This window comes from Myxine glutinosa, chromosome 4 (genome assembly GCF_964187855.1).
Source record: "Myxine glutinosa chromosome 4, kmMyxGlut1.1, whole genome shotgun sequence".
Lineage (NCBI taxonomy): Eukaryota > Metazoa > Chordata > Myxini > Myxiniformes > Myxinidae > Myxine > Myxine glutinosa.
The window spans coordinates 33,389,632-33,411,778 of record NC_136264.1 but is presented as its reverse complement, the minus strand read 5'-3'; the positions used below and the strand labels follow the sequence as shown (position 1 = coordinate 33,411,778).

Sequence of the window (22,147 nt, the reverse complement as noted above, 5' to 3'; positions counted from 1 at the left end):
CCCAATTTTTTTTTTTTTTTTTTAACAAAATCCAAGTGATGTCCATACTTGCTCCACCATCATCCTTTTCGGCTAAATCCTGTGAATTTTCATCGACAAATAGATTAAATTGATGTAGCACAGGTGTGATTGGCCAAACGACGTCCAAGTGCATCCTGATTGTAGAGTGTTTTGGTGGCCTGTTTTTCAACACAGTACAGTAATGCCTCCTTCTACGAGCCGAAACTTTATTTATCAAATAAAAAAAGCAACATAAATATGAATTTGCTCGTTGGAATATTGTCACAGTGTCCGTTCATGTCCAAACACAATAGCGCCACTCATTGTATATTGACAGGACAAGGCTAATCTAACCACCCCGTTCTTACACATTATATGTTTACAGTACTCACAAAAGTACTGTCCCAAATAACAGGAAAAGCAAGCAAAGCTATCCGTCCCCGGTGATGACGGGAAAAGTTTAAATTAATCTATCAATTTAAATGAGGTCATGGACTCCAAAAAGATTAATTGTGTTGCACTCTTGGCTCTGAGCTACTTATACTGTCCACCACAAAATGGTTGTAAAACATAATGCGGCGGATGTTGGACTTATATAAAAAGTGTGCAGAATATCCTGCGTACGAAATAAAATTTGGTATCAGCATTATTCATGCCTATTCGCTCGTCATTTCAAAAGTGAATGTTGAGCATTGCCTGCATGCACATGTTTTCAAATGCAGCGTGGGAAGCGGCTGCTGTAAAAAGGAGAGAGACAAACGCACGGACAGACAGACAACACGGTTCGCAATACACCATATATGACGATATAATATCAGCAAATAAATGAGGTGGGGGGGAAATAACAGCTGTTTTTATTTGCAGATAGTTCCTGTGACATGTGCCGTCCCAATTACAAATGCTACATTTCAAAGGATCATGGTCCTGTAACGCAAAAATGGAGGAGATTTTGTATTTATATGCGCCCTCGGATTGCACAGTGCATCTACCCAAATGCCGGTACATCATTTACTTCCGAGAACAAAACAGGACTCGCTTCGATCAAGCTAGCTGCTTCAAAGCTCAAGATAATCAGAGATTTCAGACTCTGTGAGGACACGTCTATCCACACCGTCCTTGCTGATGGCCGCCAGACGGATTACACCGCCACTCGCTCCATCACGGTTCATGGCTAGGTGCAGACCTGAAAGGAAGAGGCACGGGCAACCTTCAGGTAAGCAAATGACTGTGCATGAATACACATTTATGATGAATGAACCATTGATGACAAATGGAAAATAGGTATCACCTATAGAAAGGAAAGTGTAAAGTTTTGTTTAATGTTCCGTTTTCTTTCTTTCTTTTGTCGACAGAGCAACAGTTATTGAAAAAGAAAACCGTCCAAGCTTTGGTGACAAGTTTTTGGAAATTTTTCCGTTCTTGATGTTGTGTTGGTGTTCTGTTCTGAGTTCTGAGTGTTCTGAGTCATACTTCCCATTTGACTGGCAATGTCTCAGGCAGTAGTTGTATTGGTCCGTCCCAAAACGATTGCCTTTCTAATAAATCTGATGACTCTTTTTCTATTCATCTCACCAACATTCACAGTCTTTCTTCTAACCTATCTTGTTACTTTTCTCAGAGACCCAACTGTCAATTGATATTCTCGTTAATTCCTTTCACATTTTAAACTACTGGGAGGCCTTGCTTAATGCTCAGGATACGTTCCCACTAAGTTGAGGGTTATGCAAAAAAAAAAAAAAAAAGTAAATCGAAAACGTTTTTCCCTTTGGCATAATGGTAAAAACTTAGGATGTGTTCCTGGGCAGTAATTTTCAGTCATCTTAAGCTAACTAAAGTGAATACTAAAGACATGAGACATGGCCAGGAACAAAGCCAATTCTCTCCAGCCATTCTATCTCCGTAATTGTGATGGTTCAACCTCTCCCTTATTCTCCACTAATAGTGGTGTCCCTCAGGTTCTGTCTGTCTGCTACACTCTTCATTACTTTTGTCAATGATCTTCTTTCTAATATGAATAACCAAATGCATTCGTATGATGATGACTCAACATTACATTCCTCGACGTTTTTCACATTTGCTCCACCATCTATTGCTCGACCTACATCTCGTTTTATCACAACTACCTCTATCAAATTTGGATTTGGACAGCATTTCTCAGTGGGGACAATGTAATCAAGTTAAGTTTATTTAATGCTCCAAAAACTCAAATTATTTCCATTTCTCTATCATTTTATGTAAATCATGTGCAATTTGGCTTATTGCTGCGATACATTGGAAGAAATAAAACCATTTTCGATTGATTAACTACCAATCATACAGTAAACGTACTTGGTATTACTGTGACATCAAATCTATCTTTGGAAATCTCAAATTGTACAAAGAGCTAAATCTGCCTCTCAGAAAACTTGGAGTGCTGTTCAGATGTCGAAGATTATTCTCATCTGAACAGTTGTTCCGACTATGTAAATAATTGATTCGTCCTCGTGTTGAGTACTACTATCACATCTGGGGAGGTTCGAGCTCGACGTGCTTATTTACAGAGTCGAGTCCAAAGCAATCCGACTTGTCAACTCTCCCAATCTGACACCAAACTCACCTTGCTTGAATTACGCCATAATGTTGGCTTTCTCCCTTTTCTATAGATACCACTTTGGTTTCTGCTCCCACCAACTGGCTGCTTGTATAACTCTGCCATTAGCTAGACCACAAAATACTCGGCAAGCCTCTACGTCTTTATTATTGTGTGGCCAATGGCAAGTCAAGGGTGGGCTATCATATTTGTTTCTTTCCTTTCACCACCAAGCTCTGGAATTATTTACCCTCATATATTTCCCAATAGTTATAACTTTCCCCTTTTCAAAAGGCAGGTTTTCCATTTCCTCAAAAACCCTTGTATAATCAGCAGAGGATGACAAGTTGATGTCTTAGGCCCACCAGAAAACTAAGATGGCGGCCATAGTATTGGCCACCATCTTGGTTTTCATGGTGGGTGGAGTCGGTGCCTTCATCTGGGTGCTGTGGTGGGTGGAGTCAATTTACATATTTGGGTGGGGTCGGGAAGCTGTCCGACCAATGAGTGCACATTTAACAAAATTGAAGAACCAAGAAACCACAACAACCATGACTGCTCTTGTAGACCTGCGACGTGAAATAATAATAATAATAATAATAATAATAATAATAATAGCAATAAAAACTAATGGTTTTCCTGGTTTTAATAAAGCTCGACACTCCACTCTTACCTGCTGCGTGTTTGACTCATGACGCTGGGTGATACAATAATGACGAGTTAAAAATATTATTTTTTATCAACACAATGTGAACAACAATGGCTGCCACAGTGAGCATGTACTATACGTACTCTGGATTGGCTTATAAACCTGTATTTAGGGTACAGCTTATACTGTTGCTCTATTCAAACTAGAAAAACCATTTGTTTGGTGCCAAATTACAGTTTTTAAGGCGTTTTGATGCAGACAAGCGTGCGATAGTTATATACTGTACACGGCCTTATAATGGAATGTTGTGCGACTTTAAACAAGTATGTTCTCAAATAGATCAGCAACGTAATAACGGAACAACGATAACCAGGATGATGTTAAGTGAGGACTTACTGTTGCATTTTGTTGTTTCTCATCAATAGTTCGGTCTTGATAAATGTGCAAATGTCAAAATGTTGTATCCGGAACACCATGTATAAAATACCTTTATGAAATGCAGTGGTTTGGTTAGTGCCAAAAAATATCCCAAGTGCGACCCTGGTTTGAAATTCTATTTTATTATTTATTTATTTTTTAAATTAAGCTTCAATTATGGCTGTTTAATGTGGGGGAAGCAGGCCGGACATTTCTTTATAAAAAGTGACTTTTCCATGAATAATCAATTATTTTCTGTCCTGCTATTTAAATAAGGCAGTGCAAATAAATTATTGGACAAATAAGAGCAGGTAATTAAAATTACTGTGTAAATATCCATAATCAGAAATGGTTGGGACTGTTTTTACAACTTCCCATTCATTAGGCATGAGAACATCATTAGATACAATTTCCAGCACTGAACCCGAGGCATGCGGAAAGGACATGCAAGGTAATCGGCCATGACATACAGCTAAAATTAATCCTACTCACCACGTGCTGTGAACTTTAGGCACTCTTCCTTGGACATGCCAGGCTTGAAAGCAGAATCCACAAAACCATAGATGTATGTGCTGCCAGAGCCACCAACAGAAAAGGGCTGCTTCACCATCATACCACCAATGGGCACAGTGTACACCTGTTAATAACGCACGACCAGGGGTTAATTATTCCACTTTGACCAAGGCTTGTGAAAGGACTCTAGATATGTACTGAAGTGTCAAGCTGTTAGCTTTGAGAAGTCCGTGTTGTTGGTTATGACAATCAGTAAGTGTTCACGGATACAGTCACCAACCCTTCATCCTGTCTTATCAATATATAGATTGCTGCGGAGTGTCCAGTTGATACAGTGCATGCATGACTTTGGTTGAAATGGAGTCAAAACGATCAGTGACTCTCAGACCAACATGGTGACAGATTCAGTGATCACAACATGGTGAGAGACCTCTAAAAGCCAATAAGCCAACACTTCAAACTGCCAAGGTGTTCCATCAACCCGTCTGTACAATCTCTCTCCACCATATCACTGTCGAGATCCACAACCTTCTCGACCATGACAATGCAGAGACCCCAAAGTTCAAAGAACAAAGTAAAACTGTCAATCTTGGCACATTTTGTAAATGGACCAGACAGCATCAGCTCACAGGTCTTAACAACATTCTCTTCTGCTTTTTTTTTTTTTTTTGTTTACAGAATCGAGGCTCGTTTAAGAGCTAACACATTGAACATGAAAGCATGCACAGACACATAAAACATGCAATGAAGGGAGCGGGAGAGAAGAGGGGGGAGGGGGAGAGGGAAGCACACAAGCACAACAACAGAAGAGAACAGGGACGGCGGAAGATCTGTGGAAGGGGGAGGGCGGGGGAGGAGGGAAGGGTACACGGTACAAAGCAAATGAACACTTCTAGGAATTTCAGGAAAGAAGTTGGGGATTTAAAGAGGCAGATTTGGGGTGTTTTAACGGGGGTAGAAAAGATCAAGGTTTTGGGTGGGGGGAAGACGAGAGATGGTGGTGAACAGCTGTTTTAAAGACCTGGAGGGAGGAGAGGGATTGAAGAGAGTGTGGGAGTTTGTTCCAGAGGTGGGAGAAAAGATAAATGAAGGAGTGAAGGTGAGAAAAGAGACTTGATTTTGGCAGTTTCACCAGAAGACATCGGCTTCATCGCGGGAGATTCCAATGATTCTGAATGCTTTGGTTTCAACCGCGTGAAGCCGAGCTAGGTGTGAGGCAGGAGCACCAGCCCAGAGGGGAGAGCAGTATTCCATTGAGCTGCGGATGAAAGCCTTGTACGTGGTGAGGAGCTCAGAAGTGCCCAGAAAGGACTTCGCAAGACGGAGGATGCCCAGTCGGCGACTGGCTTTGGAGGCCAGCTGGGAAATGTGGTTTTCCCAGGAAAGACCATGGCATCATTTTGATCAGGAAAGATCAAAAGCTTGAGTGACAGAACTTCTTCAAGAGGATTGTTCAGAAAGTAGATGGGAAGGTTTTCCAGACAGTCTTTTTGGAGAGACAAAGTGAGAGTGTGAGATTTGTCAGGATTGAAAGACATGTTCCACTTGTTTGACCAGTTTGTGATATTGTCCAGGTCTGCAGAGAGTGAAGAGGCTGCTGCCTGCCGATCTGAGGGTTGGGATATGGAGCGGCAGAGAGTGGAGTCATCAGCAAAGAGATAGAGAGGATTTTCCAAAGAGTCGGAGAGATCATTAATGAAGAAACACATCTGGCACATCCTCTCTGCCCTTTTCAGCCTATTATTTGCTCAAAGTAATCTTTCCTGTGCTTGGAAATCTGCCAACATCACTGAATTACATAAAAAGGTGCAAAAACCAATCCCCTCAACTCCAGACAAGACCATCAGCTTACTTCAATCATCAGTAAGGTCGTGAAATCCATAATGGCAGTCGATATTAAATCCTTCCTTTTCTCCAACGGCCTCATCTCAGATCACCAATTTGGTTTCACACTAAGTCACTCCACTTTGGACATGCTGCTTCTACTCACCCAACACAATGGATGGAGGCCTCAATGTCACACATGAGATCAGGGCTGTCTCTCTGGACATATCTCGAGTTTTTTCGATAAAGTCTGGCATCCTACCTTACTCTCCAAACTTTCTGCCTGTGGCATCCAACTCCACACATGGCTTTCGGACTTATTCTCCTCTCGTAGCCAACGTGTGGCTCTCGGCATATGACAATCTAATCAATTTGTCCTTACAAATTGATTAGATTTTGGTGAAGATCTCAATACTCAAATCATTTAAGTGATATTTGATCATTGAGAGATAGGGACAAAAACAATATAATGCACGATATATCAAAAGGTTATTTGATGGATTTGAACGAAACTTGGTGGACAGGTTGGGTGTGTGACAAGGGCGAATTGATTACATGTTGGTGAAGATCCAGATCCGGACATGAGAATTTTTTGATTTTTCCAAGTGATTCTTCAACATCGAGAGATACGGTCAAAAACAATATATTGAACTGCAAAGCATTATATTTCAAAACGTTATGGACAATGGACATATTTGGTCAAAACTTGGTGGGCAGGTTGGGTGTGTGACAAGAACAAGCAGATTAGATTTTGGTTCAGGTCCGGATTCAGATCCGGCCCATCAGTGGGATACAAAACAAACTGTACAGCCTGTCGGAGGTATGCTCTCTAACAAATTCCGTTCTAGTTGCTTTGGGCTTTCTGACCCTTGACCCTCAATCCCATTCCACCAACTTTTAAAGTTCAATTTATGGTCCGTTTGACCTGTTAACCCTGAAACAGCCAACATGCACACACATACGTACACACATCTTCTCTCAATCCTCAGTTTTCTCTCTCAGACTGTCTGAAGGGCTTACTCTCAAAATGTCACTTTGCCTTTCCCCCCCAAAGCAGTAAGCATATCTGTCAATGTTTTGTAAAATGTGTTAGCCTAATTTTTCTGCAGATGCAGATCAACTCAAGTCATTATAAAAGACTAGCTTTCCATTAATTTGACTTTGGTTTGTTGTAAACTCTGCTTTGCTGAAATGAACTAAGGCTTTCATTGCCATCATAATTTGCTTTGGGGGCATTCACCTCCAATCTGGTGAACATCTGATGTCGAGGTGTCCGACATCAGACAATACCCTTGATAGCTTTCTGTGAAGTGTTTAAACAGTGAAAGGTACACAGTCTAGGCATTTCATCCCATAAATGTATGAGGGATATATATATACATATACACTGTAACCCCGATATAACGAACTGCTCGGGAGACATAAAAAAAAAGTTCGTTATTTTGAAGTGTTCGTAATACTGAATAACGTACGAATCACCATACTATCACACCTATTCATATACAAAACAACAAACTCTTTGTATTGTTCATTCATGTACATTTCATTGTTCGATTGTGCGAATAAAAAAAAATTTAAAAAGCATTGCGGTTGTGTCATTGTTTAAAAGTTCATGTATAAATAAAATGTTCAAGTACATGTAATATTCACCGAATGTTCAATTTACTGCGTGAAGAAACTGGTAATCTTGGATTGTTTACTCTTGGAGGTGGCGTTTTCTTTGCGTGCATAAGATAATAGCTGACGGAGCTGTAAAACTTTAATGCTGTCGACTGGTTGCCCTTCAAACCAGGAAAGTGCTCAAAGATTATCCAAATCTTCGCCATTAACTTCAGCAATGTGCTGTAAATCTCTGGCAATTTCCGATAAAAGGACATCGTCACTCTCATCAAACTCAGGATCCATGCATTTCTTTTGATAATGCTATAGCTTTCTCCATAACCATAGGGCCGGAAATCGGTATGTTGGCAGCTCGTTGTTGTTCGAACCATAGATAGACTGCCTGATCGAGATCGCCGTCATTCGCCTGCCGCATTTTCTTCCGCTTCAAACTATCTTGTTGACTGCATTTGTGGACAAATTCCCGTAACTCCTTTTCCTTTCCTTTGAACGTTGATATGCTGCTCTTAGGAATGCCGTATTCTCTGGAAAGGTTTGCCGCTTTCTCACCAAGACTGAGACGATCAATGATACGGAGCTTGTCTTCAACTGACAAGATCTTGCGTTTACGGGACGGTGTAGCCATATTGATTTGCCTTACGTTAAACAATATAATCTCATTAAATATGCGGGGGACAGGAGGTTCGTTCGTTATATCCGGAAGTTCGTAATACTGGTGTTCGTTATAGCGGGGTTCCAGTGTGTGTGTGTGTATATGTATGTATGTATGTATACATATAATACATATAATATATATATATATATATATATATATATATATATATATATATATATATATATATATATATATACATATATATATAAATATATATATATATATATATATATATATATATATATATATATATATATATATATACATATATATATATATATATATATATATATATATATATACATATATATATAAATATATATATATATATATATATATATATATATATATATATACATATATATATAAATATATATATATATATATATATATATATATATATATATATATATATATATATATACATATATATATAAATATATATACAGTGGGGAGAACAAGTATTTGATACACTGCCGATGTTGCAGGTTTTCCCACTTACAAAGCACGTAAAGGTCTGTAATTTTTATCATAGGTACACTTCAACTGTGAAAGACGGAATCTAAAACAAAAATCCTGAAAATCACATTGTATGATTTTTAAGTAATTAATTTGCATTTTATTGCATGAAATAAGTATTTGATCACCTACCAACCAGTAAGAATTCCGGCTCTCACAGACCTGTTAGTTTTTGCTTTAAGAAGCCCTCCCATTCTCCACTCATTACCTATATTAACTGCACCTGTTTGAACTCGTTATCTGCATAAAAGACGTCTCCAGACCGTCTCCGACCACAAAGACCGACCGCAAAGCCGTCTCCAGACCTGTCCACACTCAATCAGACTCCAACCTCTCCACAATGGGCAAGACCAGAGAGCTGTCTAAGGACATCAGGGACAAATTTGTAGACTTGCACAAGGCTGGGATGGGCTACAGGACAATAGGCAAGCAGCTTGGTGAGAAGGCAACAACTGTTGGCGCAATTATTAGAAAATGGAAGAAGTTCAGGATGACAGTCAATCTCCCTCGGTCTGGGGCTCCATGCAAGATCTCACCTCGTGGAGCCTCAATGATCATGAGAAAGGTGAGGGATCAGCCCAGCACTACACGGCAGGACCTGGTCAATGACCTGAAGAGAGCTGGGACCACAGTATCAAAGAAAACCATAAGTAACACACTACGCCGTCATGGATTAAAATCCTGCAGCGCACGCAAGGTCCCTCTGCTCAAGCCAGCGCATGTCCAGGCCCGTCTGAAGTTTGCCAATGACCATCTGGATGATCCAGAGGAGGAATGGGAGAAGGTCATGTGGTCTGATGAGACCAAAATAGAGCTTTTTGGTTTAACCTCCACTCGCCGTGTTTGGAGGAAGGAGGAGGATGAGTACAACCCCAAGAACACCATCCCAACCGTGAAGCATGGAGGTGGAAACATCATTCTTTGGGGATGCTTTTCTGCAAAGGGGACAGGACGACTGCACCGTATTGAGGGGAGGATGGATGGGGCCATGTATCGCGAGATCTTGGCCAACAATCTCCTTCCCTCAATAAGAGCATTGAAGATGGGGCATGGCTGGGTCTTCCAGCATGACAACGACCCGAAACACACAGCCAGGGCAACTAAGGAGTGGCTCCGTACGAAGCATCTCAAGGTCCTGGAGTGGCCTAGCCAGTCTCCAGACCTGAACCCAATAGAAAATCTTTGGAGGGAGCTGAAAGTCTGTGTTGCGCAGCGACAGCCCCGAAACCTGAAGGATCTGGTGAAGATCTGTATGGAGGAGTGGGCCAAAATCCCTGCTGCAGTGTGTGCAAACCTGGTTAAGAACTACAGGAAACGTCTGATCTCTGTAATTGCAAACAAAGGTTTCTGTACCAAATATTAAGTTCTGTTTTTCTGATGTATCAAATACTTATTTCATGCAATAAAATGCAAATTAATTACTTAAAAATCATACAATGTGATTTTCAGGATTTTTGTTTTAGATTCCGTCTTCCACAGTTGAAGTGTACCTATGATAAAAATTACAGACCTTGACGTGCTTTGTAAGTGGGAAAACCTGCAAAATCGGCAGTGTATCAAATACTTGTTCTCCCCGTCCCCACTGTATATATATATATACATATATATATATACATACATACATACATACATACATACATACATACACATACATACACACACACACACACTGGAACCATGTAAAGTTTTGACTTTTTCAACATATTTCAACCTACAGCTATTTGATCTTCATTTCAACAATATTGATAGATAAAGGTGATATAATATAACAAATATCATGAAACATTTACATTTTGAAGTCCATTGTATTATTTGAATAAACATAGCTGCAAATTTCACATGTGGAAAAAGTAAGTACAGTGAACCCTCGTTTATCGCGGGGGTTACGTTCCAGAACCCCCCGCGATAAACGAAAATCCGCGAAGTAGCGACCATATTTTTTTTTTTTTTTATATATATTTTAAAGCATTATGAACTCCCCACACTCTTATTAACCTTTCCCATACTCTTATAAACACTTCCTATACTCTTAAACACTTTTTACACTCTTAAACATACGTAATTTTAACAACATATAAAATTCTAATGGGTACTCACCATTGAAGATACTGTAGCTACCCATGGGTTCCCCAAGCAAGACCAGCATCAGAATCTCCTTGCTCCAGCCGGTGACGTCACCGGCGGGGATTCCCGGCGCGAGAGTGGCTGGTCACGTGACCGCTAAAGCGTGCCGCGCTTTGCGGGTATAATCAGCTACACCTGTTGATCACGTGACCACCGATTCACCGAAGCACGCCACGCTTGAGAGGCGTGGCTTTCGGTTTCTGGTTGTGCTTTATAATGCAGCCCGATAAATGGGCTTTTCAGTGTTCCCGAGTTGGTTTTGAGAATAAATATCTTCTCGGACGAGTTTGTGTCTTGCCCGTCATTTCGTCCGTATCAAGCAAGAGCCCCGGCTCTTCAATACTACAACTTGCGTGATGAAGATGATGATGAATTAGCTGTGCAGTACTGATGACGATGAAGGTGATGACGATGATGAATGTACTGGCGTTTTCCATACGCACGACTCTTTGTCTACCCTTCTACTGTACACTATGTACAGTATTTTATTTCTTGTAATATGTTTTAAATACTGTATTTTTCTTATTTCTTTATGTTTTTTAATTTTTTAGGCTAGAAAATGCTTATTTTACCACAAAAATATTTAAAATAATAGTATATAAAAATACATTTATACCGCAAAATCCCGCGATATAGCGAAAAATCCGCGATATAATTTTACATATACTAGCGAGAAAAAACCGCGATGTACTGAATCCGCGAAAAGTGAACCGCGATATAGCGAGGGATGACTGTACACCCCGACATTTATCACTACTTCAAATACCTAAAATTAGAATCAGGTGCACCAGCTCAGGTGCAAATGATTAAACATCGTCAGAGAGGATCTTGGAGGAACCTGTCTTATTTAAACCTCAGACATTTAGTTTGGTTTGCTCTTTGTTTTTGAAGTGTGCAGCGTCACCATGTCTAGATCAAAAGAGCTCTCTGAGGCCTTCAGAAAGAAGGTTATAGATGCCTACGAGTCTGGGAAGGGATTTAAAAAGATCTTCAAACAATTTGAAATCAATCATTCGACTGTCCGGAAGATCATATACAAGTGGAGAAGATTCCAAACAACTGCCAACTTGTTCAGGCCAGGCCGCCCCAGCAAGTTCAGCCCAAGAGCAGACCGCAAGATGCTGAAAGAAGTCTCTAAGAACCCCAGAATGTCATCACGGGACCGACAGGTAGCTCTTGCCACTGTTGATGTCAAAGTGCACGAGTCTACCATTAGAAAGAGGCTGCACAAATTTGATCTACATGGGAGGTGTGCCAGGAGGAAACCTTTGCTGTCCAGAAAAAACATCAAGGCAAGACTAAAGTTTGCCAATGAACACCTCGGCAAAGACCAGCACTTCTGGAACAATGTGCTCTGGACAGATGAGTTAAAGGTAGCGCTATTTGGCCACAGTACCAGAAGACATGTTTGGCAAAAACCAAACACAGCATTTGACCACAAGAACCTGATACCAACTGTAAAGCATGGTGGTGGAAATATTATGGTTTGGGGCAGCTTTGCTGCATTAGGGCCTGGGCAGCTCACCATCATAGAATCCATGATGAATTCTTCATTGTACCAGAGGGTGCTTGAGGATAATGTGAGGCCATCTGTCGGTAAGTTGAAGCTCAACCGAAGGTGGACCTTGCAACATGACAATGACCCTAAACATACCAGTAAATCCACCAAGGAATGGCTGAAAAGAAAGAAATGGAGGGTTCTGGAATGGCAAAGTCAAAGCCCGGATCTAAATCCCATTGAGATGTTGTGGGGGGATTTGAAACGAGCTGTGCATGCTCTTTCGGTATTCAGGATTGCAAAGCAGATAGCGAAAGAGAGGTGTGATGTGATGGGGGTGAGTTGCTTGAAGGATGAAGTGGGACAAATCGTTGTGGACCCAGATGGAATTAAAGGAAGATGGAAAAGATATATGGAAATGCTGTTGAATACAGAGAATGAATGGGATGGCAACATAGAGAGTAACCCAGTTTTAGGACCGGCAGAGAAGATAACTGAGAAGGAAGTTGAAGAAGCGATAAAAGCAATGAAGAGTAGAAAAGCCGGAGGGCCGACAGGAGTTGTGGGAGATATGTTGAAGGCAGCAGGAAGTTGGGGTGTGAAGAGAATGACAGAGATCTGTAATCTGGTGGTGAAGGAAGGCCGCATTCCAGTGGTACCCTCGTCCCTCTACACAAGGGGAAAGGTGACCCTCTGGAGTGTGGCTCGTACCGAGCGATAAAGGTATTGGAGCATGGAATGAAGGTTTTGGAAAAGGTGTTGGAGAGGAGGATAAGGAAGAAGGTGAAGATCGACGAAATGCAGTTTGGATTTATGCCAGGAAGAGGAACGACAGACACACTTTTTATTGTAAGGCAGTTGCAGGAGAAGTACATGGAGAAGAGGCAGAAGTTGTTTCTTGAGTTTGTTGATCTGGAGAAAGCATTCGATAGGGTTCCACGCGAAGTATTGACATGGGCATTGAGGAAGTTAGGAGTGGAGGAATGGTTGATCAGAGTAGTGATGGCAATGTACAAAAGAGCGCGCACAGCTGTAAGGACGAAGGACGGGAACAGTGGTGAGTTTGAGGTGAAGGTGTGAGTGCATCAGGGGTCGGTACTAAGTCCACTCCTATTTGTAGCTGTGATGGAGGTGCTGGCTCAGAATGTAAAGGAGGGTTTACCGTGGGAGTTGTTGTATGCAGATGATCTGGTGTTGATTGCGGAAAGTATGGATGGACTGAAGGAAAAGATGAACAAGTGGAAGGAATGTATGGAGACAAAAGGTCTGAAGGTGAATATCGGAACGACGAAGGTGATGGCAAGTGGTAAAGCATGTGGTGAGGTGGAAAGAACTGGGAAGAGGCCATGTGCTGTGTGCAGGAAGGGTGTCGGAGTGAACTCCTTTCAATGTACAATGTGCGCTGAGTGGGTTCATCAAAAACGTAGTGGTCTGAGAGGGTCATTAACCAGTGTGGCAGCTACACTCAAATGTAAGGTGTGCACAGAGGGAGCTGCAGATGGAGGAAATGTTGAGTTGAATCTTGGAGACGGCGTGAAGCTGGAAGGTGTGAAAAAATTTTGCTACCTCGGAGACATGCTGAATGGAGAAGGTGGATCAGACTCGGCAACGGTTGCTCGAGTGAGATGTGCATGGAAGAAGTTTCGGGAACTGACTGGCATGCTGATGAGGAGGGGAGTGTCGTTGAAGCTGAAGGGAAAGGTGTTTGCTGCATGTGTGAAAAGTGTTATGATTTATGGGAGCGAGACATGGGTAATGAACGTAGAGCAGCAACGAAGGCTGGAAAGGGTGGAAATGTGAATGGTTCGGTGGATGTGTGGAGTATCGTTGAGAGAGAGGAAGACAAATGATGAATTGCGAAAGATGATGGGAATAGAGCATGTGATTGATGCTGTGAAGAGGAACAGGTTGAGATGGTTTGGTCATGTGTTGAGGAAGGATGAAAGTGACTGGTTGAGAAGAGTGATGGAAATGAATGTGGAAGGAAGAAGAAGACGGGGAAGACCGAGAAAGACTTGGCTAAAGATGGTGGAAGAAGAAATGCGGGCAAGGGGGTTAACAAGGAGAGATGCAGAAAATAGGGCAAAATGGAGAAGATTGTCATGGGGACCGCAAGGCTAACCCCCACTCTCGCAGGGAAAATGGCCTTAAAATGCATGTCGTTGTTGTTGTTGTTGTGCATGCAACAAACCCCTCAAACATCGCACAGCTGAAATAATTCTGCATGGAGGAGTGGGCAAAAATTTCTCCCAGTCGATGTCAGAGACTGGTAGACAGTTATAAGAAACGCCTCCTTGAGGTTGTTTCTGCCAAAGGGGGGCAATACCACCTATTAGAGCCAAGGGTGTACTTACTTTTTCCACATGCAAAATTTGCATTTATGTTTATTTAGATTACACAATGGACTACAAAATGTAAATGTTTCATGATATTTGTTATATTATATCACCTTTATCTATCAATATTGTTGAAATGAAGATCAAATAGCTGTATGTTGAAACATGTTGAAAAAGTCAAAATTTTACATGGGGTGTTCTTACTTTTTCGTGTGTGTGTGTGTGTGTGTGTGTGTGTGTGTGTGTGTGTGTGTGTGTGTGTGTGTGTGTGTGTGTGTGTGTGTGTGTGTGTGTGTATATATATATATGTATATATATATATATATATATGTGTATATATATATATATGTATATGTATATGTATATATATATCAGTCACTATGCGACCCTCATATCATCAGTGGAGAACCGCCAGCAAGGTGTCCCATACAGCTGCTGCTGCACCTTGCTGGGAGCGATAAGCACCGCCTGCCACACGGTAACGTTATCTCTGGTATCCACTCATCATATGGAGTCGACCTGGTTGCGGTTGGGAGTTACTAATAATGGTATCTGTAATCTGGTTCTCCAACCTAATGAGCGGACAGCATGACGTCATCGCCATGCATGTCCGCATTGCCTGCAAAGCTCCAGAGGAACCATCTAATGACGCACTGCTAGATGGTTCCTCTGGAGCTTTGCAGGCAATGCGGACATGCATGGCGATGACGTCATGCTGTCCGCTCATTAGGTTGGAGAACCAGATTACAGATACTATATATATATATATATATATATATATATATATATATATATATATATATATATATATATATATATATATATATATATATATATATATATATCTCTTCATAGACCGACTAATGAAGTGTGTTAAGCATGGTCAAAGTTATGTGGTTCTGTCAAAAAAGGTTAATCAGCTTTACAATCTTACCAGCAGCCATGTTATATGGCCCCACATAGCATGAAGGGTACTGAAGTAAAATGCTAGGATTGTGTGATCCAATACATTAACAGTTATATCAGAATGGATAAAATCATCAAATCAGAGAAAAGTGAAGGTGAGTCGCACGGTGACATACTGACCTGACCTCCCTTTCGCTTGTCCCATCCAGCAACGATAATTCCAGCAAGCAGATCTTCACGGTAATTGTAGCAGTATTCTCGGAAGATGCTGGCAGCAGTGTGGACAAGCGGGGCTTGCTCCATCTCAATGCTGGCATGAGGGTCAGCAACAGAAACAAACAATGTAGATTAGCAAATCGTTTGAAAAAAAAAAAACTTTTCAGGCTGGCAGACTAGCGTCGAATTATGCGTATTCGCCTCGAAGCTGTCCAGCTCGGATTCCAATCTCGGTCCAACTACAAAATATCATCCCGGTGGTTTTCATGCAGGGAAAGTAATCACTGTGTGCACCGTTCCTTGGATGGATGTTAAACTGGGCATCCCTTCTGTTACACAACATAATTTGGTGGGATTAAAGATCCTATGGTGTCCTTTACGAAAAGTAGGCAAGATATCGCCAGCACCCTCAACAAATAGCAAATTCCAGCTCACACCTGCAGGGGGCACTGTATCAACGGCACAGCTGTGGCCTCATACAACGATGACAAACAACAGTTATGTGTTACTTTTGAAAGAAGAAGAGGAAGAAAAAAAACTTTCAAAGCAAACTCGCAGGTGAGATACACAAAATATACAACAACAACAACAACAACAGGCATTTTAAGGCCATTTTCCCTGCTAGAGTGGAGGTTAGCCTTGCGGGCCCCATGACAACCTTCTCCATTTTGCACTATTTTCTGCATCTCCCCTTGTTAACACCCTTGCCCGCATTTCTTCTTCCACCACCTTTAGCTAAGTCTTTCTCGGTCTTCCCCGTCCTCTACTTCCTTCTACATTCATTTCCATCACTCTTCTCAACCAGTCACTTTCATCCTTCCTCAACACATGACCAAACCGTCTTAACCTGTTTATCTTCAGAGCATCCATCAAAGGCTCTATTCCCATCATCTTTCGCAATTCATCATTTGTCTTCCTCTTTCTCAACGATACTCCGCACATCCACCGAACCATTCGCATTTCCACCCTTTCCAGCCTTCGTTGCTGCTCTATGTCTCGCTCTATGTCTCGCCCATGTCTCGCTCACATAAATCATAGCACTTCTTACACATGCAGCATACACCTTTCCCTTCAGCTATACACAAAATATACTCACATATATTTGATAAATAATGAACTTTAAGTGAAAGTTTAAAAAAAATTATAATCTTCACATGAAGTGGATTACAAGGCCACAATACAAATCTACAATGCTGGCAAGGGATGTTGGAATTCGCGTTCTTATCGATTAAAATACACATTCAAATGCAGATATTTGAGCCTAGAGTTGCTTCTCCTACGAGGAATAGTCTTCGACATTGAAAATAGGTGCACTTGCGACCTGTGTACCGATATAAGAGCACATCGAGATACAAGGATGAGAAAAGAAGAAAATAGAATTTGACATGAATACATCGATGGAGCCTGGAGAGAGACAGAGAGAGAGAGAGAGAGAGAGAGAGAGAGAGAGAGAGAGAGAGAGAGAGAGAGAGAGAGAGAAAGAGAGAGAAAGAGAGAAAGAGAGAGAAAAAGAGAGAGAGAAAGAGAAAGAAAGAGAGAGAGAAAGAGAGAGAGAAAGAGAGAGAGAAAGAAAGAGAGAGAAAGAGAGAGAGAAAGAGAGAGAGAAAGAGAGCGAGAAAGAGAGAGAAAAAGAGAGCGAGAAAGAGAGAGAGAAAGGGAGCGAGAAAGAGAGAGAGAAAGAGAGAGAGAAAGAGAGAGAGAAAGAGAAAGACTTTGACTTTTCTTCCCCTTTATTACAAGGAAAACAAGTTTTACATGGTGAAAGATGTTTGTACAGGCATCAAAAAGAAATAACCAGGAAGGAAAGGGGTAACAGAGAAGCAATACTTTAGATTTATAAATTGATTGTTAAAACACCACCAACCATACCACATAAGGATTGTTTCACACACCACCGATTTTTAAATAAAGCAGGATCTTGAGTTTCAAACTCAAAAAGAACACGCGATGTAACCAATGCTTTAAAAACAGTTAAAACGTCATCAGCTAAAACGTCAGTGTTCTGCAGTTTTCGTTTCCTCGATAAATAAATGGCAAGTTTTGCCTCAGAACACAGAAAGTTTGCTTAAAGACATTCATTTTTACATTGATACAAAACATTAAAACCAAATATGAAAACACAATGTGTAAAAGTCAAACCGAGCCCCCGGATCACACGTGACAGGATTTTAAAAAACGAGGCCAACCTTGAACATTCAATGAAAATGTGAAAAATGGTCTCTGGGGTGTCGCAAAAGGGGCACAATTCCGAGTTTTCAGGACATATACGGTGGGACAGGATGTTGCAAGGCAGGATATGGTGCGCTAACCGCCATTGTAGATCACCCGAGCGCTTGACAGTAGGTTCTTTGTACATCACCTGCCAGTTTATTGTTGTGAAACGGTTAGCTTGGAGCAGCGCTCGCCAATGAGCTTGTGGCTCTGCAGGTTTGCCAGGAAAAAGAGTGAGAACACATAGATTGTACACTGAGGATTTCTCCATCTGGTTAAAGAGCCTAAAACTTTGAAATAAAATTAAAAGATTTGGGAAAGGACATTGGGATCGATGGAGGGCATCTTCTATGTCTGGGTCCCATTTTAACCCGGTTTGCTTAAAGGTCCGTAAAATCACAGAGAAAATTCTGCCAATGACTCTGATGGACCTCACACTGGTGGCCACGGCAATGTCAGCAGCTGGCTTCCATATATGTACAAGGGGGTTCCTGAGGTGTTTTACTCTGGTAACGCCGACATCAATAAACTTTTGCATGAAAGATCTGTCACTACAGACCCCATCAAAAAAAGAATTTAAAAATATTGGTTCATTTAAAAACATCTGAAGGGAGTAAGCACTGGTGTCGCGGCGAAAAGAAACAGCCTGCCACGCTTCCAGCATGCTTCGGTAGAACAACGGGACCGATGTCATATCCACGCGCTTCGCGTCGAGAAGAAAAAGCTCGTCACCATAGCCAAGTTTCCCAGCTTGCCTAAGCAAACAATGGGCAAAGGCTTTCCATGGGACGTCGGAGTATAGAAGCCTTCGTACTGAAAGGAGGCGAAAAGCCATCACTTTGCTCGTCACATCTATTAGCCCCTGTCCACCTTCTGCAGTCGGCAGGCTTAGTATTCCTGGCCGGAGCCAGTGCTTTCCCCCCCAGAAAAAATCTACAAAAGAGCTTTGAAGTTTTTTAAGGATAAAACCTGGGGCCTGCAGTGCTTTAAAAACATGCCAGAGCATTGATGCCGCGAGATTATTAATGACCAGAGTACGACCCCGGAAGGAAAGCTGCCTCAATAGTCCCCTCCATTTTATCAACCGCTGCTCGGTTTTGGTAATCAGCGACTCCCAGTTTTTTGAAATAAAATCTTGAGTTCCAAGAAAGACACCGAGGTAGTGTATTCCTTCATTGGTCCATACAAGGTGCCCTGGTAGGGTTGGAGGGGGAGTTTCATTCCGTGGACCTAAGTAAAAAGCTTTGCTCTTTTCCCAATTAACTTTAGTCGAGCTTGCCAGGCTAAATTCCTCGACAGACTCAACCAGAGCGCGAACATCGTCATCGGAGTACACAATTGCACAGAGGTCATCCGCATAAGCAATGGTCTTTACGGGATTTTCTAACGGCAGAGGATAAAACCCTTGTAGCCGTGTGCGTAAACGATGTAGTAAAGGTTCAATTGATAGGGAGTATAGAAGGCCAGACAGGGGGCACCCTTGACGAATACCCCTGGTAACAGGGAAAGGCTGACTTAAGATGTTATTAACTTTGAGCAAGCTAAAAATATTATTATACAATATTTTGATATAACAAATAAAATTTTCCTTAAAACCAAACCCCCGTAAAACTGCAAAGAGATAAGAGTGATCAATCGTGTCGAAAGCTTTTTCTTGGTCTAAAAACACCAGACCAACATTTCTATGTTCAGCAATACAAATGTCAATCATGTCACGTACAATAAAAATGCTATCGTGTATTGTCCTTTTAGGGATGCAATAGGATTGATCGAATAGGATTGATCGGGGTGTACAATCTCCCCAATCAGAGGTTTGAGGCGGTTGGCAAGAACTTTTGAAAAAATCTTGTAGTCCGTGCAGAGGAGCGAAATGGGACGCCAATTTTTAAGCTGCTGGAGGTCTCCTTTCTTAGGTATGAGAGCAAGTATAGCCCTGCGACAGCTGATTGGTAACAAGCCTGTTCGTAGGCTATCAACTTCAAGCAACTCAGGTCCCAACAAATCCCAGAAGGTTTTGTAGAACTCTGCAGGGATTCCATCAAGTCCAGAAGCTTTACCTGTGGGCAAAGTTTGCAAAGCAGTAAAAAGTTCGTCAAGAGTCACTTCCTTGTCAAGTTGTTGACATGCAGGTTCGGACAAGGTGGGCAAAGAAGTGGTTAAGGAACGAATCATGTCTTCTTTAATGTTTCTGGCACAATACAAGTCAGAGAAGTATTGTTTTGTCAAGCTTCTAATGACTTTTGGATCGCGTGTTGTTCGGCCTCCTGGTGCCTGCAGCGAAGTTATTTGCTGGTTTCTCCTTTTTCGTGCTTCCAAAGCAAAGAAAAACTTGGAAGGAGTATCAATAGAGCTGTAGTTCTCCATTCGTAGCCTTATTAGAGCCCCTCTGGCTTGTTTTGCACAGAGTTGAGCAAGGAGTGCTTTCTTCGTTGCTATTAGAGAACTAGTCCTTTCGGCACTGGGAGCTGGGAGGCTTGACTGGAGAGACAATATTTCTTTGGCAATTAGAGATTGCAGCGCAGATTCGTTCTTTGTACAAAAGGAGCTATATTGCTGGCAAAAGGTCCTAATATGGGTTTTCGCATTGTCCCACCATTGTATGAGGCAGGAGTAGGAAGGCTTCCGTAGTAGTAAAGCTTCCCAAAAGGCTCGGAAGGCGACAGGAAAAGCGTCATCTTGCAGAAGACTCACATTGAAGGTCCAATGGGCAGTGCCACGATTTCGAGCCAGGGAGAGTATATGAAGAACAACCATGTGATGGTCCGAAAACCACTTGAGGTGGCGTCAACATGGTCTATGACGTTTAGAGAGTCATTATTGATGTAAAATCTGTCTAGCCTTGCAAGAGATAGCCGGCCATTTGCACATCGGCACCACGTGTATTGCCGTGCAGATGGGTTCTGGAGTCTCCATACATCCATAAGGGAGAATTTGGACAATGCTCTCTTTAAGGGTGTTGTACTTGATGGGTGGGGCTCTTCTCCATTACGATCAAGGGTGGGATACAATGTGCAATTAAAGTCCCCACACAGACAAACAAGACCATCAAAATCAAGGTGTGTGAGGGACATTTCTAACTGTGTGAAAAAAACTAATCTTTCCGTGCTCGTACTGGGTGAATATACATTTATTAAAGTGTGTTTATAACCATTATAAAAGAAATTAACTGAAACTAAATGCCCTTTAGTAATCTCCTTAAAAGTGACATTTTCAGGACAGAAAGAAGGATTTAAATAAATAGCCACTCCAGCACTAGGACAGGTCAAGCTACTAAAGAACCACTGTCCTTTCATGATGCGAGTCCATTCGCTCAGGCACGAAGAGCTACATCTTGTCTCTTGCAAAAGAGCAACATCGAAATGTTTTTGCTCGACAAGCAACTTTACCTGAGCTTTACGCAGGGGTGAACGTCCCCCATTTATATTTAAAGTTACAACAGAGAAGGTCATGGTGTAAGTAGGGAAGGTTTATCATGTAAAGGGAAGTTTGGGTGTGCTTGTAGCTCTTTCCGAGCTTTCAATACACACTTTCTAAGGCGAAAAACTTGTGACTCAGTCACACCAAGTTGTTCAGCCTTAAGGAGGAGACGTCTTGAGGAGTTTATAAAGCCAGACAGGTCCGGGAAGAAGGTCATAATTTTAACCTTTTTCTTTCGAAAGGTGTCCTGAAGAAACTTTAGAATTTCCATGGGTGATAAATCATCATCACCCTCCAGTTCCTTGGCTATTGCTGGGTCATTCCAGACCTCACTACTAGCACCAGAGGCAAGCGACGAGGCCCCATCTGAGTCGTAATCCGAAAGGTCTTCATTTTTTCCCCCACACACCGAAACCGATGCTCTCATAACGGGAATATCGTCTTCTACTAAAGGTGCAGCTGTTTCCACAGCGGGAGTTTTAAAAACCGTAACAGGGATTGACGTTTTTATATCAGAGGCTTTGCACTCTCCTTCTGGAGCTGCTACTTCTTCTGCCTCCATTACCTCAGACACTTCATCGTCAGCAGGGTGCGGGACGAGAGCAGGTTTATGGTTCTTGACTTTAGTTTCAGTAACCGGGGTGGTTACCACAACATCTTGGGGCATTGCGCT

The 22,147-nt window shown here is 41.8% G+C and overlaps 1 protein-coding gene across 1 annotated transcript in view; it reads right to left on the bottom strand.

The window, feature by feature from the left end:
• Window positions 1–205: 205 nt before the first annotated feature.
• LOC137414911 (proteasome subunit beta type-6) overlaps window positions 206–22,147 on the bottom strand; it is a 34,630-nt gene continuing 12,688 nt past the window's right edge. Inside the window, exons 4-6 of the mRNA XM_068100467.2 lie at window positions 15,811–15,940; window positions 4,128–4,272; window positions 206–1,183 (exon numbers count right to left, since the gene is read on the bottom strand). Of these exons, the coding sequence (XP_067956568.1) occupies window positions 1,056–1,183; window positions 4,128–4,272; window positions 15,811–15,940 (403 nt within the window). The 3' untranslated portion in view covers window positions 206–1,055. The remainder of the gene's footprint in view (window positions 1,184–4,127; window positions 4,273–15,810; window positions 15,941–22,147) is intronic.